The sequence below is a fragment of the Rana temporaria genome, chromosome 13 (assembly GCF_905171775.1).
Source record: "Rana temporaria chromosome 13, aRanTem1.1, whole genome shotgun sequence".
Lineage (NCBI taxonomy): Eukaryota > Metazoa > Chordata > Amphibia > Anura > Ranidae > Rana > Rana temporaria.
In genome coordinates this window covers 77,068,029-77,085,927 of record NC_053501.1, presented here as the reverse complement: position 1 = coordinate 77,085,927, position 17,899 = coordinate 77,068,029, and the positions used below count along the sequence as shown (strand labels likewise).

Here is a 17,899-nt window from a genome sequence, read left to right as displayed (position 1 = left end):
TCTCTCTTCCTCTGAATGAATAGCCGTCTGCCTTGTTTACATAGACAGACTGCCGTTCTGCTTTCTAGTGAACAATCGACGGGGCCCGAGGTGTCCAATCACAGCGTAAGCGTGGCTCCGGCGGTGCACAAGACGCACCCCAGAGCCGTCAACAGAACTCACATACAGGGCCACCCTGCCGCAGTACATGTATGTGGGCCAGTCCTTAACCACTTCCCTACCCGCTCATAGTCATATGACGTCCGCAGGTGGGATCTTCAATCCTGGGCGGGAGTCATAACGTCCACGGTGGTATAGGAGGGTGTACGCGCGCAGCATCCCTCAGGAGCCGATGCACGTGCCCAGGGGCCGTTATGCCTGCCGGTCACCTGTGATTGCTCTTCACAGATTACACACACAGATTCACGTCCTGTCGGGGGAGAGGAAGTAGACCGTGTGTTCCTTGTATATAGGAACACCGATCATTCTCCTCCCCAAGTCAATCCCATCCCCCCACAGTTAGAATCACTCCCTTGATTTAACCACTTGATCGCCCCCCTAGTGTTAACTCCTTCCCTGCCAGCGACATCTATACAGTAATCGGTGCATATTCATAGCACTGATCGCTGTAATAATGTCAATGGTCCCAAAATAGTGTCAAAACTGTCCGATCTGTCCACCGCAATGTCACAGTCACGATAAAAATCACAAATCGCCGTCATTACTAGTAAAAAAATAAAATAAAAAAATAATAAAAATGCCATACGGTTTTGCCCTCTATTTTGCAGGCCCTATAACTTTTGCGAAAACCAATCAATATATGCTTATTGCGATTTTATGTAGAAAATTACACATTGGCCTAAACTGAGGACATAATTGGGATAAATTATTATAGCAAAATATAAAAATGTTTTTTTATTCTTTTTTTTCAAAACTGGGGGGAAGGTGTGCAGATACCTGTATAATACACATATTTGCACCCACTTCCGCGCATAGACTCCCACGGCCACGCCCCTTCCTGTCCCCCGCTGTCTTCTGGGAAACACACAGGTCCCAGAAGATATCGGGACCAGTTAGGACGCGCTGCGCGGCTCGCGCATGCACAGTAGGGAACCAGGAAGTGAAGCCGCAACGCTTCATTTCCTGATTCCCTCACTGAGGATGGTGGTGGGGCAGCCGAGAGATTGCTCGGCTTCAGCTGCCGACATTGCAGGCACCCTGGACAGGTAAGTGTCCATTTATTATAAGTAAGCAGCTGCAGTATTTGTAGCTGCAGGCTTTTAATAAAAAATTTTCTTAGGCGGACCCCTGTTTTTAAAGTGCAGCGCAGGGCAAGGCAGCGAAAGGGTTAAAGAACAAAAAATAAATATATCGGTTTTAGGAGACTGGGTATTGCATACATTTTAGACTTACCAGTTATTTAACTTACTTTCTAGATATGGATCGCAGGATCTTCCTACTTTTGCTCAAATTTTCACTTGTATTTATCAGCTATTAGAGAAGAGAAAAATGTGTATTTAAATATTGAATAAGACTGGCAACTTACAGAGCATGAACGAAACTTAAAGCAGAGTTTCAGCTGGACCCATGTTTATCAAAAGTCAGCAACTACAAAAAGTGTAGCAGCTGACTTTTAATAAACAGACACTCACCTGTCTCACGGTCCAGCAATGAGACTGTCTGAAGCCTCCGTTCTCTCCCCTTCCTGTCCACAGCATTGCAATTGTGGGCACCCAGCTATGACAGCTTCACAGCCGGGTGCACACTGCATGTCCTGAATGGGTGGGCAATCTTCTGATGTGTCCCATAAGATTGCAGTGAGGGAGGGGGAGAGGAGGAGATGCCTAGATGGTGCGGACGGAAGAGGGAGCTGGGTAGCTGTCAAAACTAGGTACCCGCTCCCCCCCCCAAAAAAATGACATGCCAGTGGGTCAGAATACCTTAAAGCGGAAGTTCCACTTTTGGGTGGAACTCCGCTTTAAGAACAGCCAATCTAAAGAGCTACATTTTGGAATACATGGTAAGAAGATGCTATATAGCATGGTTACAGAAGAGGAAGGGTAAACATCACGTATCAAGTATTGCTCATGTACACACACTAGCTATATCAGTTATGCCTGCTTATTAATGCAAGTACGCACATAGGACTAAAGTGGCTAGAGTTCGAAACATACAGTAAACCTTGCAGACGAGATAGATGGCCTATGTCCATTATAGCTAATGGTTTTTGCAGAACATTATGACGAACCAGCATTCAACCTGACCAGCAAACATTGTGGCTAGTCAACAGGAACAACAGATTGGGGTTTTTGAACAGTATTGATACTATTTGGTTTTTGGTCTTTAAATTAGGTAGCATAAAAAATTGAATGCACACTATTGTTTCTGGGCAGGTACAAACAAATATATGTTTCATCTCTGAAGCGGAGGTATGTTCATGAATAGTTTCTAATCTATGTATTTCCGCTAATATAGATGTTAACTTTGCCTCTCTTTCACGTTTAATCCTAGCCCCAAGTTTAATCAGGATACCCCGAATCACTGCTTTATGAGATTCCCATATCACCCCAGGGGCACATTCTGGTGTATCGTTGGACTGAAAAAAACATGCCATCTCCCTTCTAACGTCATCCATAACCTCCTGATCCTGTAAAAGACTTTTGTTAAGTTTCCACGTTATCGGATTACGATGGCTAGTGTTAAAAATATTATTTCTTGCTCATACATCACAGGACACAGAGCCTTAATTACTTAATGGGTTATGTAGTCACCACAGGTGATTGGACACTGGCAAACCCAATTAGAATTGAGTTCCTCCCCTATATAACCCCTCCCAAATGGAGAGTACCTCTGTTTTTCCACCAGTGTCTAAGGTGGTTGGTCACGTTGAACATGTGCCAAGAAGAAAAAGTTATTTTGATGGTCTTCTGTGGAGGCCTAGGAACTATAACCAGATCCATACCTCAGGCCAATATCAAAAGCCTAAGATGGGTGGTACCCGGGCCTTGTGTAAAGAAGAAACAAGGTTTGCCTGTAATGTCTCTCTGCGAAGTCTGGGCTCTGGGATCCAGGCTTTGGTGTACTAATGCAACTGTGGCACGAAAAGTTACTGGCAGAGTCTTCTACAGGTCCAGGTGTGAGGTTCCTTTAGGTAGGAACCCATGGAAACCTGAAGGTTGGCACAACGATACCCACCCTGATGGGTGAAGGCTGGATCTACTATTTTTTAGTAGCTTTCCTGCGGCGGGGATAAGGCAAGAGGATAATTTTAAAATAAATGTTATCTTCTGCGAGTAGGATGTCTTTCCTGGTTTTCACCACTAGAGGGAGCAAGTACATACCTGGTGTATTCTTACAAAGCCATCCAGGACATGCTCAGTGAAGCCGGTCCGTTAAACACCTCCTCCACTGCAGGCTCTGCCACAAAAAACACACAGGGGTCCCCCCCCCCCAGTGATCTGCTCTCCTTCCTCTTCGCCTTAGGGCGCCGCCATGACGGTCGTGCACGCGCCAGGAGCGCGCTTGTCTCTTTCTATAGGCAAATGTAGAGGGGGAGGGGCGTGGTTGCTTGTGCCCGTGCAAGGCGCACCTGTGTGCAGGCGCCAAGAGGCTTGTTTAAAAGGCCCAGAATGCCAGAGACTTCTGTTAAGCGGCATGGACACAGCAGTGGGCTGTAAGCATTCCTGTGGATTGAACCAGGCAAACCTAAAGACTCCTACTCGGTCAGATTGTGCAGTGAGCTAATATTTGTATATTGTAAGACTATAGCACAACAGTGATTGCATTTTGTGGATAGTACCATTGCTTTGCAGTAAGGACTATGGGCCAGATCCACAAAAGGGATACGACGGCGTATCTACTGATACGCCGTCGTATCCCTGTTTCTATCTTTGGAACTGATCCACAGAATCAGTTTCCAAAAGATAGGGAGAAGATCCGACATGTGTAAGGGACTTAGGCCCCATACAAACCATAGAATCCATCCGCAGATAAATCCCAGCAAATGGGTTTCTGCGGATAGATCCTATGGTGTGTACACGCCAGCGGATCTTTATCCGCGGATAAATCTCCCCTGGGATGGATTTCCAGCAGATGAATATTTGCTGACATGCTCAACAAATCCATCTGCTGAAGTCCATCCCAACGGATGGATCCGCTCGTCTGTACAGACTCACCGGATCCATCCGTCCAAAGGGATTCCCCGCACGCGTCGTAATGATTTGACGCATGCGTGGAATTCCTTATATGACAGCGTCGCGCCCGTCGCCGCGTCATAATCGCGGCGACGGCGCGACACGTCATCGCCAGAGGATTTCCGGGCGGATTTCAATGCGATGGTGAGTACACTCCATCGCATAGAAATCTGCGGAAATCTTTGAGAGGATTTATCCGTGGAAACGGTCCGCTGGACCGTATCCGCGGATAAATTCTCTCGTGTGTATGGGGCCTTACACTGTCGGATCTTAGGATGCAGTACCTCGGCCGCCGCTGGGGGCATTTCTCGTCGAAATGCCGCTTCGGGCATGCAAATTAGCACTTACGGAGATCCACGAAGCTTTTACGCTTCATTTTTCTCCGTAAGTATTAGTTTGCAAACGCAATATTAGGGCTGCTTTTACAAGGCCTAAACTGTTTAGGCCTTGTAAAAGTAGACCCTTCTATCCCGCATCGCCGTCTTTTTTTTTTCAATTTTTTTTTTCCCGCCGCAACTCGTATTTTTTTTTTTACGCCCGTCGCGATTCACAAAACCCGGCGCAACGTAAAACCGCGCTAAGCACGTCGGGAAAATGACGTCGTGAGCATGCGCAGTACGGCCGGCGCGGGAGCGTGCCTAATTTAAATGGGACTCGCCCCATTTGAATAGGAACGCCTTGCGCCGGCCGGATTTAAGTTACACAGCCGAAAATTTCTAGGTAAGTGCTTTGTGGATCGGGCACTTAGGTAGAAATTTTGCGGCAGTGTAATTTTTTTTTTTTTGAAAATTCTTTTTATTGATTTTTAAACACAAAAAAAAACAGCCACACACACCAGGTAGGCAACATGCCCACCTAGACACAGGCCACGCAGGGCCGGCACACCCACTAACAGCATTTACAATTGACTGACGTATACCCTCCCCCCACCCCCCACCCCTGACTCCAACCCCAACCTTGACCAACCACCCTCCCATAGCAGTCCAACAGAGAAACACCATGCGAGATCCATAAAGTATAGTGCCCGCAGGCATCCCTAGCTCAATAAATTCAGAAACAGGTCATATCCAGATACTCAGATCAGAAAAATAAAAAAGGGGAGATACAATAAAATAAAACAGAAGCCTTCTATAAGTGCCAGAGGTGTATAAATCGTTGTAGAACATCATTATTTAGCGTAGACTCCAGGAAGTGGCGGAGCCCTCAGAGAGTCAAACTGCAGCTCTAACCCACAGTATCCGATGAGTCTAACCATGCCTGCCAAACCCTCCTGAATTTCTTATCACAACCCCTCGACCTATAGGTGGCCTTGTACATGTGTATTACAGAGTTGACCAGTCCTTTCCAAAATGATAAAGTAGGGGCATTGGAGTTTTTCCATTTCAGTAGAATAGCCTTCCTGCCATAAAACAACCCAATATTCAAAAGGGTACGATGTGCCAAGGAGGGAACTACCTCCTCAACCAACCCGATGAGGCAGACCCTAGCAGTCAGAGGAACTGGAACACTCAGTACTCCCGACAGATACTCAACCACCCCTGTCCAAATGTTCTGAACTTGAGGACATGTCCAAAATATGTGCTCCGAGCCCGCTGGGGTAAAATTATACCGCCAACACTGACCGGTACTAGCGGGGTAAATACGCGATAACCTGGCTGGGGTATAATAAATGCGATGTAAAAATTTAAATTAGATTAGACGATCCCTAGCAGAGACCAGATGTTTGAAGGGATGGTCCCACATGTGCTCCCAGTCCTCCCCTTGAATGTCAGGAATCTCACTCTCCCATCTTTCTCTACACCTGGACACCCCAATAGGGGTTTTGGTAAACATGGCCTTATACACTGTGGACAGGGTTTTAGACAAATCCCCGGTAGTTAATAAATTCTCCAGCGCCGAGGGAAGAGACTCCACCCTACGGCTCCCGAACTGAGCCTGAAAAGCATGGCGCAGCTGCAGTTATCTAAAGAAAAAGGAGTTAGGCAGGTTGTGCCTGGTCTTTAGCTGGTCAAATGAGATTAGGTCTCCCTCTCTAGTAACATGTTCCAGCAGTTTGACCCCCCCACAGGCCCAGATCATTGGGTCTGGAAGAGAGCAAAAGTCCAGTAAATTTGGGTTTAACCACAGAAGAGCCGAGGGCGAGACTCCCAAATACGAAGGCGAGACCATGGTGGTAGCAACCTCCCATGCCCTAATGGTAGCCCTCATAGTGGTAGTCAAAGGTAAGGTAGATTTCGGGCCTCTGTATAGAGCCAACCTCAGACTTTCATATGACCCCAACAGTGCCGCCTCCAGAATAGTGGCCGTGTCCCCCTCGTCTGCTAGCAACCAGCGTCCGGCAAAAACCATCTGGCCAGCCAGATAATACTTCTGCCAATCCGGGAGTGCCAGCTCCCCCTGACCCCAAGGTTCTTGGAGGACCTTAACACCTATTCGGGGAGACTGAGGCGACCAAATAAAAGCCCCTATTATACCATTCAATGATGTAAAGAACGATTTGGGAATCCACACAGGGGAGTGACGCAGATAGTACAGGAGAACAGGTAAAAATTTTATTTTAAGCAGGTTAACTCTTCCAAGTAGCGAAAGGGGCAATTTCTTCCAGGCCTGGACCCGTTGTTTCAGAGTAACCACTAGCGGGAGAAGACTTAAAGTCATATAATCAGTAATATCAGCAGTAATTTTAACCCCCAAATACGTAATAGAGGATACCCACAGCAGCGGTAGCGCATCGTCCCGCTGCAGCGGGGCCTCGGGTCCTAGAGGTAATATAGAGGACTTGCTCCAGTTCACACGCAGGCCCGAAAAAGAGGCAAACGTGTCCAGAATCTGTAAGGCTGCCTTAAGCGACACCCCCGGATCCCTAAGGAATAGCAGCAGGTCGTCTGCATAGAGCGCCACACTTTCTACAATTGTTCCAATTCGGACCCCCCCCCCCTCCCCCGATTTCCTAAGTGCCCTGGCTATAGGCTCCATCATTAACGCAAAAAGGAATGGAGAGAGTGGGCATCCCTGTCTTGTACCCCGACCAATTTGGAAGAATGGGGATATCTTAAAACCCAGCCGAACAGCCGTTCAAGGGTTAGCATATAGCAACTTAATCCACTTACGATAACCGGGACCGAACCCCATTTCCTCCAATACTTTGTGCATGTACTGCCAATCTACGGAATCAAAAGCTTTTTCGATGTCAATGGACACAATCACTTTACCCGGGCATTCAGCATTATCCAATTGGAGATGCGTGAATAGCCTCCTCAAGTTTGTGTCCGTTGACATACCAGGCATGAACCCTGTTTGGTCAACATCCACTAGGGTCGAAATGACTCCAGCCAATCTCGACGCCAAGACCTTAGTAAGGATCTTGAGGTCCATGTTGAGCAAAGCAATCGGCCTATAGGATGAGCACTCCACCGGGTCTTTGCCTGGTTTTAATAGGAGCACCATGTACGCCTCCATCATGGACTCAGGTAAGGCCCCCCGACTCCCAGCAGTGTCTAAAGAGCCGGTTCAGTCTAGGAGCCAATTGAGACCTGTAGAAATCCGCCGGGAAACCATCAGGCCCCGGCGCCTTCTGCGGAGGAAACGCCTGCATTGCTGCCTCTATCTCTAGAACCGAGATGGGCTTATCCAAAGACTCAGCATCCTCGTCCGACAGACGGGGCAAAGCTACGCCCCTCAATAACTCGTCCAACCCAGCAGAGTCATATGCCGAGATGGGCGAGTAAAGAGCCGAGTAGTACCTCACAAATTCGTCTAGAACTTCCGCGGGATCAGTAACCAAGGCCCCTCCCCTCCCCCTCACTACAGGTACACTGACCGTCGTTTTTGGATCCGCAGCAAGATTAGTCAGAAGCTTACCGTTTTTGTCCCCTTCTGCAAAGATAGTCTCCGCCTTCCTTTTCACCTCAGTATGTGCCAAGTCCGAGAAATGTAGGGCAACTGCACGCCTAGCCTCCAGTAGGGACACATAGTTGGCCTCCGAGGGAGAGTCTGCATGTGCTTTAGCACTCTCCCGCTCTTTGGCCGTCAGGAGTTCACATTCCCGATTATGGTCCCCCCTGGCTGCTTTAATGGCCGAGATACTCTCACCCCTGGTCGCTGCCTTGAAAGCATCCCAAACCACCGGAGGTTCAGCCGAACCCTCGTTGGTCTCCCAATAAGTAGCCATGGAAGTTTTAAGGTGTTCTAGTACCTGATCCTCTACCAACCAGCCTGGTGACAGTCTCCAGCCCCCCCTCGTCCCCCGGTCCGGGAAGGCCAAGGTGGCCATAAGTGGGTTGTGATCCGAGGGGCCCCCGGCCAAATACTCCATCATGCATACATTTTGTAAGATAGGGGCATTGCCAAACGCCAAGTCTATCCTAGCCAACGACCTATGTGTAGAGGATAAGTGAGAGTAAGAGACGACACCCGGATGTTTCCACCTCCACAGTTCCGTCATTCCCGCCACCGAGACCCAAGAACGGAGATACCCCGAGGCCGTCCTAGCAGCATTGGAGGAGTCCAGCACCGGATCGAGGATGGCATTAAAATCTCCCATGAACAATGTTGGAACATGCAGATACGGGCCTAGTGTCACCAACAGGTCATATAACAATTTAGCTTGAAAGGGAGGAGGCACATATACATTTACCAATAAAAGCTTATGAACCGATAAGTTCAAGAGGAGTGCCATGTATCGCCCCCCAGGGTCAGTAAATACCTGGTGAACTACACACCGCACGGCCTTGCTAATCAGAATTGAAACCCCCTAGAATAGGTGGAATAGGTGGAATGACCCGCCCTCTGTATCCAGGTCTTACGCAGTGCTAGGATCTTACTACCCTCTAGATGGGTCTCCTGAAGGAGAACAATATGTGGCTTGACTTGTTTGAGGTATTGAAATACCGCCGCCCTCTTGAACTTATTATTCAAACCTCTGACATTCCATGACAGTACCTTAATTCGACTATCCATTACACATTTCAAAATAATACATTCTCAAAGACATGACCATTGAATAAGGAAAAATTAGCCAGAGAAACCTGCAACAGGCCAAATAGTCCGTGGAGTTCAAAGGTGCAAAATACAAAAAAGGTCCCATGGTGTTGGTCAAAAACCCTCCCCCTCCCCCTGCCATTATACCAGAAACTAAAACAAAAACTGTCCGGTATGCAGCTTCATCCCTGTAACAAACAAACCTGTCAGAGTTCCACCATATGTGACGATAGTTCGGCATAGACGTGCACATAAAAAAAGGAAAAGAAAACTCGTGCCCATCGCCAGAGCCCCATTGGCTGATCAAATTCAGTTAGATTGTGGCCGTGTGGAAAAGTGAATAGAGCAAGGGCCTGGTGGCCAAGTCCCACAGGAGATCCAGCAGGCCGTGACAGCAGAACATGGCTCACCAAGGTCTAAGTCAGCGAAGACTGGTAGCAAGGATTCCCAATAAATCTTCCCCCTCCTCCCCTCCCCCTTAGAGAAAAATGAAAATAAAAATTAATAATCAAAAATGAAAAACGAAGAGGGGGGAACCAACAAACCAGCATGAGGAGGCATCATCGTAGGTAGAGCAGAACTGCAAAAACAGGAACACAGACCCCACCGGGGTTCCGATGAAACTATCCGAGATAACGATCATGGACGCACTGCAAACCTCACCGCGACCGATCCAACCATTCACAGGCATCTTGCGGGTTGTCAAAGAATTTCACCGACCCCTTGAACTGCACACTGAGACGGCTGGGATACAGCATGCTGTATTTGAGCTCCCTTTCTCTAAGTCGTCTCTTCACATCCGTGAAGGAGCGTCTGCATTTCTGCGTCTCCGCCGAGAAGTCTGGGAAAAGCATGATCCTAGCGTTGTCATACCTCAGCTCTTTATGTTTTCTCGCCTCAGCAAGCAGCATGTCACGGTCTCTATAGTTGAGAAACCGGACCAGGAACGGTCTGGGAGGGGCACCCGATGGCCGAGTCGCAGTGGGTACTCTATGGGCCCGTTCAACCACATAAGTGGGAGGGAGATTCCCCAGTCCGAGCAGGGACTTGAAGAAGCCCTCAGCAAAGGTGGCCGTTGACATTCCCTCTGCTCCCTCAGGCAGGCCTACCACGCGGATGTTATTGCGTCTTTGCCTGTCTTCAGCGTCGTCCGCACGGTGTTGTAGGGACCGGACCATGTCATGCAGCTCCGCTAGCTATGATAGCCGTGATAGCTATGATTAAGCATTGACACTCAATGCGAAACGCGTCAGCTGTTTATCCCACTGTGTGCTGATATCTGTAGTGCATTTTTTCCTGTACCCAATAAAGGGCACGTCTTTTTCAAGTTACTGGAGTGCGGCTGTCCATATCCTTATTGTTTTTGCACATGTCATGCAGCTCCGCTAGTTGAGAGACATGTGTGTGGGAGATATCCTCTACCCCCGAGATACGACAAACAGACAAATTTCTCACCGCTCCAGGTGAGCCCCGTAGGCAATCAAGGGGCTGTTGAACCACCAAGGTGCTGGCAATGCTGATGATAGCAAGTGGAAGGATGAAAACTGGACAGCCGCACTCCAAATCACTTAAAAATAAGTTGTCTTTATTTTTCAACCGTACACACAGTCACTGCAACCAACAAAGAACAGTATGGCCGATGCGTTACGCACTTACATTTAGTGCTTAGTCATGGCTAAAGAAGGTTCACAGCATAATGAAATATATATAAAACCATACAATCATGTGGTAAAACATCCGCCTATGGCGGTACAGGGTCAATTAACCAATTAATCATTAACTAAACAATTAACTAAAAAGGACCAAAACCACCCTCAAAATGTAACCCTTTAAAATGAAAGAGTAAGTAAAAACAATATAAAGAATATATGTGAAATACATAAAGTAAATTTGTTTTTTAATATACATAAAAGATATACATAGTGACGCCTATGTGTGTCTAAACACTGCATCATAATCACAACCTAACCCTCGGTTTTATATATATTTCATTATGCTGTGAACCTTCTTTAGCCATGACTAAGCACTAAATGTAAGTGCGAAACGCGTCGGCCATACTGTTCTTTGTTGGTTGCAGTGACTGTGTGTACGGTTGAAAAATAAAGACAACTTATTTTTAAGTGATTTGGAGTGCGGCTGTCCAGTTTTCATCCTTCCACTTGCTACCCCCGAGATACGGTCCTCAGCAGCGGTCAGCCTACCCCTGATCTTGTCCAGATCATGGCGGATGAGGTTACATTCGGTCGCCAGACAATCTATGCGACTCACCAGTTCAGTCTTTGAGGCCGCTATGGCTTCCAGGAAGGGACCCGTGATCGCAGCTGCGTCCACCTCAACCTCCTGGGAGACAGGGGATGACCCCTCAGGTGCTGGCATCGAAGCGTCCTGTTGCAGCGCCATCTTGCCCGGGAGAGAAGAGGCGCGCTGAGCATAGGAGCTGGTGATCAAGATGGCGTGGGCGGGGCCAGTCGCCATGCTGCCATGATAGCGTAGCTGCCGCTGCTCCTTCGGAGGCTGAGATCTCTGCTTCTCCTTCTTCTTTGCAGCCGAGGAGGACATCCCCGTAATCCCCTGTGCTTCCCCCAGCCAGGCTACCTCGCCACGGTGCTGAACGCTCGATCTGGCCGCAATAAACAGGATGGATGTATCGGATGGCAGCCGGAGCTCTGAAAAGACACGTCTAGCCTCGATCACATCCGGCCACGCCCCCGCGGCAGTGTAACTTAAATGGGAATATTTAAGTTACGGCGGCTGGCTGTGGATATGGCCCTATGTCCCCCAGAAGAGGTACAAGGGCGCTAGTAAAAGAGGCACCAGGAAATCCCTGCTTATGGCTAAGGATTTTGAGCTTATCTGTAGTTTACCATCCCCTTCTGTCAGTCTGGTAGCAGCCTCACAGTATGATCATGTGCCCCTGTCTGGTTATGCAGCTTCTCCTATGGCAGCTCCTGTATACGTCACTGAGGACGCTTTAAAAGTTGCTTTGGATGGCTTGGAAGGAAGGATTGCAACTATAATCACAACCTCCTTAAAACGGTAGCAGAAAATGGGGATGGTCCCCTTCATCTGCTCTGGCTCTCTCATCAGATGAGCATTCTAAGGGTGAAAAAAAAAAACCTTTCTGGAGATGAGGATCAGGTGCAGTCTGAGGACTCAGAAGATGAGAGGATTCCTTCTACCTCTCAGTCACTAAAGATGCAGGTGAAATATTATGCAGAGCATCAATAGACATCAGAGGTGCCAATATTCCCCACTCACCAAAGATTTCTAAGGTTTTCGGCAAATCAGCACCACTTTCAGTTTGTGGCCCTCCCTTTCGGGCTGGCTACGGCACCTCGAGTGTTCACGAAAATACTTGCCCCGGCCCTGGCAAGGCTGAGGGAACGGGGCATAGCAGTAACAGCATATCTGGGCAATCTGTTGCTCATAGATCAGTCCGCTGCACGCTTGGGCCACAATGTGTACAGCACATTGGACTATTTAGTGTACCTAGGTTGGGTCCTCAATCTGGAAAAATCCTCCTTACAGCCTCAAAAAAGGCTGGAATATTTGGGCATGATTATAGACACATCCCAAAGCAAGGCATTACTTCAGGAGCCAAAAGGCAAAAGCCATAGGAGACTTGGTCTGAGTAATAAAGGCAAAAAGAAGGCCTTCCATCCGTCTATGCATGAAATTATTGGGAAAGATGGTAGCCTCATTCGAGGCTGTCCCTTACGCACAGTTTTACTCAAGGCCGTTACAGGGAAGAAATATGTCTGCTTGGAACAAAGATGTTCAGGCCCTGGACCTTCCTATGATCTTATCTCCAAAGGTTTGCCAGAGCCTCAATTGGTGGTTTCTCCCCCAAAATCTATCAAAAGCAAGATCCTTTACTCCGGTTACCTGGAAATTGGTAATCACAGATGCCAGCCTTCTAGGCTGGGGGGCAGTTCTAGAAGAGGCATCTGCCCAGGGGAAGTGGTTCGGAGCCAAAAAGCTCCTACCCATCAACATTCTGGAGATTCGGGCAATTCATCTGGCCCTCAGAGTCTGGTCTTACAGACTGCAGGGTTGTCCTGTTTGGATACAGTCCGGCAATGCTACGGCTTTGGCCTATATCAATAACCAAGGGGGCACCAGAACTCTGGATGCTCAAAGAGAGGTGAATTGCATCTTGTCCTGGGCAGAAAATCATATATTCCTTGCCTGTCTGTGGTCTTCATTCCAGCAAGGAGAAAAAGCGTGGGAAGCCTGTTGAGCCGCTCTGTGGACAGAAAAACCACCAGAGGAGCCCCCCCGCCCATGAATAGCATATGCAGCTGTTTGGTGAAAAGGCAAGTACCTTTATCCTACCACGTCTCGGCAACACAGCAAACCTCTATTTTAGGGACTGTGAAATATGTCACCAAGGATGGCTTTCCCAGGAATTTAAAGGGGAACAGTCACTTTAGACCTGACAGGTAGACTAGTAAATAGACAACAAATTAGGCAATTTGGACATGCCATAATAGCTCAATAGAAGGACTCCTAGCTAAACCAAGTTCAGCCAAGACCTTCGCTTACCTTTCCCCGTTGCAGGACTCTACTGGAACACAGACACCCCAATCTTCACCCATCACGGCGGGTTAAGTCTGCAGACCTTCAGGGACCGGGTCCATGGTCAGGAACACCACACCCCTGGACCTGTACCGCACCCTGCCAGAAACTTTTGGCATTGGGTCTGACCAAAGAACCAAAACCCAGGATCCAGCCCTCCTAGAAGATGCATTACAGGCAAAACCTTGTTCTTCTTTAACCGAGGCCCGGGTACCGTCCACTTTGGCTATGAAGCATCTTGGACTGATCCGGAAACAGCTTGCTTAGGCCACAAGGGAACTATAAGCAAAGCTTCAGAAATACATCTCAACCGTGACCACCACCTTAGACACTGGTGAAAAAACTAAGGTGCTCCCGGTATGGGAGGGGACTTCCTGTCTTGGGTGTGCCAGTGTCTATCACCTGAAGGTAGGCTCTATAACCCACATAGTAATTACTATGCTGCTCTGTGTCCCGTGATGTACGAAAAAGAAAATAGTTTTCATTTTTTTTTTTTCACATTTTTAGGAGCCTTTTTTAATGTAATTTCTTTTTTAGGGTGGACCTCCGCTTTAACACTGCCCTGCTGTCATTTATAGCTGTGATAGGTCAGACTCCTCCTCCCTCAGGTTGGGGGGCCTGTAGCATACGTTCACTATTACTTTCCTCCCTTTGTAGCTCCACCCACAAGGGTTCAGTTGACCCATTAGTAATGTCATCCCTCACATTAAATGCAAATCATTCTTGATGTACAGGCATACCCCTCCCCCTTTCCTACCCTCCCTGTCACTACGATATAGACAGTACCCCTGGACAGTTAATCATGTGAGCTGTCAGACCAAGTTTCTGAAATTCCCAAAAAATCAAAACCCTCCTCAAAAATTAGCAGCTCCAGTTCTCCTATTAGGTAGACTTCTAGCATTGGTGTACAAGCCTTGTATTTCCTTGTTAGTTGCTATGAGGCTGTAGTTTGGATTTGCCAACTTACTTACCTTGTGTTTAAGTATACTAGTCACTCCACCACTAATGCACCCAATATTACCAGCTGCACCTTGCTCATTGCTGGCTATGACTTCATCTGGTATCCCGCCCCGCCCCCCCCCCCCCCCCCCCCCCCAACACCTAGTTAAAAAGCTCCTCCAACGTTTTGGCCATCTTCTCTCCTAGCACAGTTGCACCCTCCCCATTTAGGTGCAGGCTGTCCCTGCTAAAGAGCCGGTAACCAACTGAAAAGTCAGCCCAGTTCTCCAGGAACCCGAACCCCTCCTTCCTACACCAGCTCCTCAGCCACTTGTTAATTTCCCCAATCTCCCGCTACCTCTCTGGTGTGGTTCGAGGTACAGGCAGTATTACGGAGAAAACTACAATGGAGGACCTCTTCTTCAATGTAGCTCCTAACTTCCCGAAATCTTTTTTTTAGGACACTCCATCTTCTTCTAACTTTGTCGTTGGTACCAACGTGTACCATGACAGCTGGGTCCTCCCCAGCCCCACCCAATAATCTGTCCATTCGATCCTTGATGTGCCGAACCCGAGCGCCCAGTAAACAACAAACAGTTCGGTGATCATGGTCTTTGTGACAGATTGCCATATCTGTCCTAACAATTGAATCCCCTACCACCAGAATCTGTCTATCCTTACCTTTGCTCTCGCTGGAGGAGTTGTTCTCCTAGCAGCTAAGGTAATCATTCTGCTCCAGCAATGCCACTCCTTGACAGGTCTCTCCAACATTACACAACAGGGCGTACTTATTGGGATGTGCCAGCCCAGGATGGCCCCCTTTGATGCTTCCCCCTATACTCCGTCTAAATGTCACCCAACTACTCTGCTCTTGTGCCTGCACCCCTGTATCTCAACCCGCCTCTGTGCTGGCCCCTGCAGCATCTAACGGGTACGTTCCAAACACGCTTTCAGGTTGGAGAGGCTTTGCAGTGTTGCCAGTTGCTTCCCTAGATTCAAGACCTGGGCTTCCAAGGAAGCAACCTGCTCACATTTTGTGCAGCAGTATTCGCCCTGGATTGGATGATCAAGGAATGCATACATGTCACAAGATGTGCACCGCATATCCATACCTGTTGGACATCGTACCCATTAATTTAATAATGATAATCCTAGAAGATTAGGAATCATACTCTGCCTAAATAAATGTTAAACTCACTTCCTGACTCTAATTTATTATATTCCTAATTTACACGGCCTCAGCATCCTCTCCTCCTGGCCCTTTATTTTGTGGCCCTCAAGCTCGTACTGGCTGTTACCCTCGGTACTCCCAGTCCTCCCATTTACACCCAGTTGATCTCAGTTACTTTAGGAACTCCCAGGTACGCCCAGCAACTCCCAGGTACGCCCAGCAACTCCCAGGTACGCCCAGCAACTCCCAGGTACGCCCAGCAACTCCAAGGTACGCCCAGCAACTCCCAGGTACGCCCAGCAACTCCCAGGTACGCCCAGCAACTCCCAGGTACGCCCAGCAACTCCCAGGTACGCCCAGCAACTCCCAGGTACGCCCAGCAACTCCCAGGTACGCCCAGCAACTCCCAGGTACGCCCAGCAACTCCCAGTTACTCTAGGTATTCGCAGTTACTCCCAACACACAATACTCACAGCCCCCATTTTCTCCCCCTTCTGACAGTTTCACTACACACAGCTTACCGATTGTGTTTCTTATCTGCCCCTAATTGTGCTTTGCTGCTCCTTTATGGCTTGTCAGCTCCTGCAGCCCCTCTTGGTCTGGCTATCTCACTCCTGGTCTTGTGCCTGCCGCCTCTCTCTGTCCCCACCTGCTCTCCCGATCAGCTGTCACACTCTCTGGTCTCCCGGTCCCCACCGCCTCACATAGTCAGCTGTCACACTCACCTGTCTCCCGATCCATCGTCATCCTCCCAATCCCCACCACCTCCCCCGGTCAGGTCAGCGCACCTCACTCTCAGGTTCCTGCTTCCAGTCACTCTCCTCGCTCTCACACAGCATGCACCTCACAGCACGTCTTACTTCCTGTGCCTTTCACATCGTGTCTCACTTCTTGTGCCTCTCACAGCGTGATCGTAAAACAACAGTGCAACAACAATTTTTTTGTGAAATGTACATCTTACTTACTCGATCTTTTGTTCGTTCCAGCTGTTCTCTCTGACCACCAAGCACTTCTACAATATCTTGTCCGATGGCATCTGTTTCAGCAGCTATATGGTGGGATCTAGCTATACTGTCTGTACCTCTGTTCAAGCTTTTGTTACAATCAAGAAGAAGTGTCCTTTGTGATAAAAAAGCATTCTACAAAAGAAACAAAAAAAAAAAAAAGAAGTTAAATATGCAGCTAAAATACATACAGTATCTTACTTGCCAAAACATTTGTTCAGCCAGTCTAAAAATCCAGGTCTACTAGACCAGTGTTTTTCAACCTTTTTTGTGCAAAGGCACACTTTTTTCATGAAAAAAAAAATCACGAGGCACACCACCATTAGAATTTGTTAAAAAATGTAATTCTGTGCTGCGTCCGCGATAAGAGCCGCTCGGAAAGATTTAATGAGAAAGCCAGCCACTGTCTGTAAAAAAAAACAATACCAAGGTTATGGTATTATTATTATGGCTGATATCTTCAGCCATAACCCCCAGGCAAACAATTTAAAATCTGTAATTTTGTGCTCTTGTGAAAAAAAAAAAAAAAAAACTACATAACACTTGTTACACTTTTACTCATTCCATTGCAGACATGGTGATTTAATATTTTTATATATTATAGATGAGTTATTATTGATAATGATAACTATACTTCAATACTGAGCTCAGCGAAGCTGGCCCCCCCTACAATCAGCACAAATGAAAACTCAAGTGTGTTTCTTTAGTGATACGTTTGTGCTGTTTTGTGCCGCAAAAATTTACGTTTGTGCTGCTTTTATTTTGAAGATATTAGCAATTGTTTTTTCCAGACTATGACATCACACAGCCCCCCTACAACAGCCAAATGGCACACAACTGGTCTCGTTGGTTAGTGCTACGTTTGTGCTGTTTTGTGCTGCTAATATTTCCGTTCTATCTTTTATCGTTTTTGCGTTATTAATGATGTATTAACCACTTAAGCCCCGGACCATTTTGTTGCTAAATGCCCAGGCCAGGTTTTGCGATTCGGCACTGCGTCGCCTGCTACAGCTCTTCAGTCCAGCAAGGTCTCACCTGTCTCCTGCTTCCAGCTG

General features: G+C 47.8%; 1 protein-coding gene across 2 annotated transcripts in view; it reads right to left on the bottom strand.

The window, feature by feature from the left end:
* The window catches only part of VTI1B (vesicle transport through interaction with t-SNAREs 1B), a 77,587-nt gene that overhangs the window by 6,197 nt on the left and 53,491 nt on the right, over positions 1-17,899 (bottom strand). Inside the window, exons 4-5 of one of the 2 annotated variants that reach the window (XM_040333165.1) lie at positions 16,806-16,979; positions 1,393-1,470 (exon numbers count right to left, since the gene is read on the bottom strand). In XM_040333165.1, the coding sequence (XP_040189099.1) occupies positions 1,405-1,470; positions 16,806-16,979 (240 nt within the window). In that variant the 3' untranslated portion in view covers positions 1,393-1,404. The remainder of the gene's footprint in view (positions 1-1,392; positions 1,471-16,805; positions 16,980-17,899) is intronic. The other variant, XM_040333164.1, reaches the window with a different exon arrangement.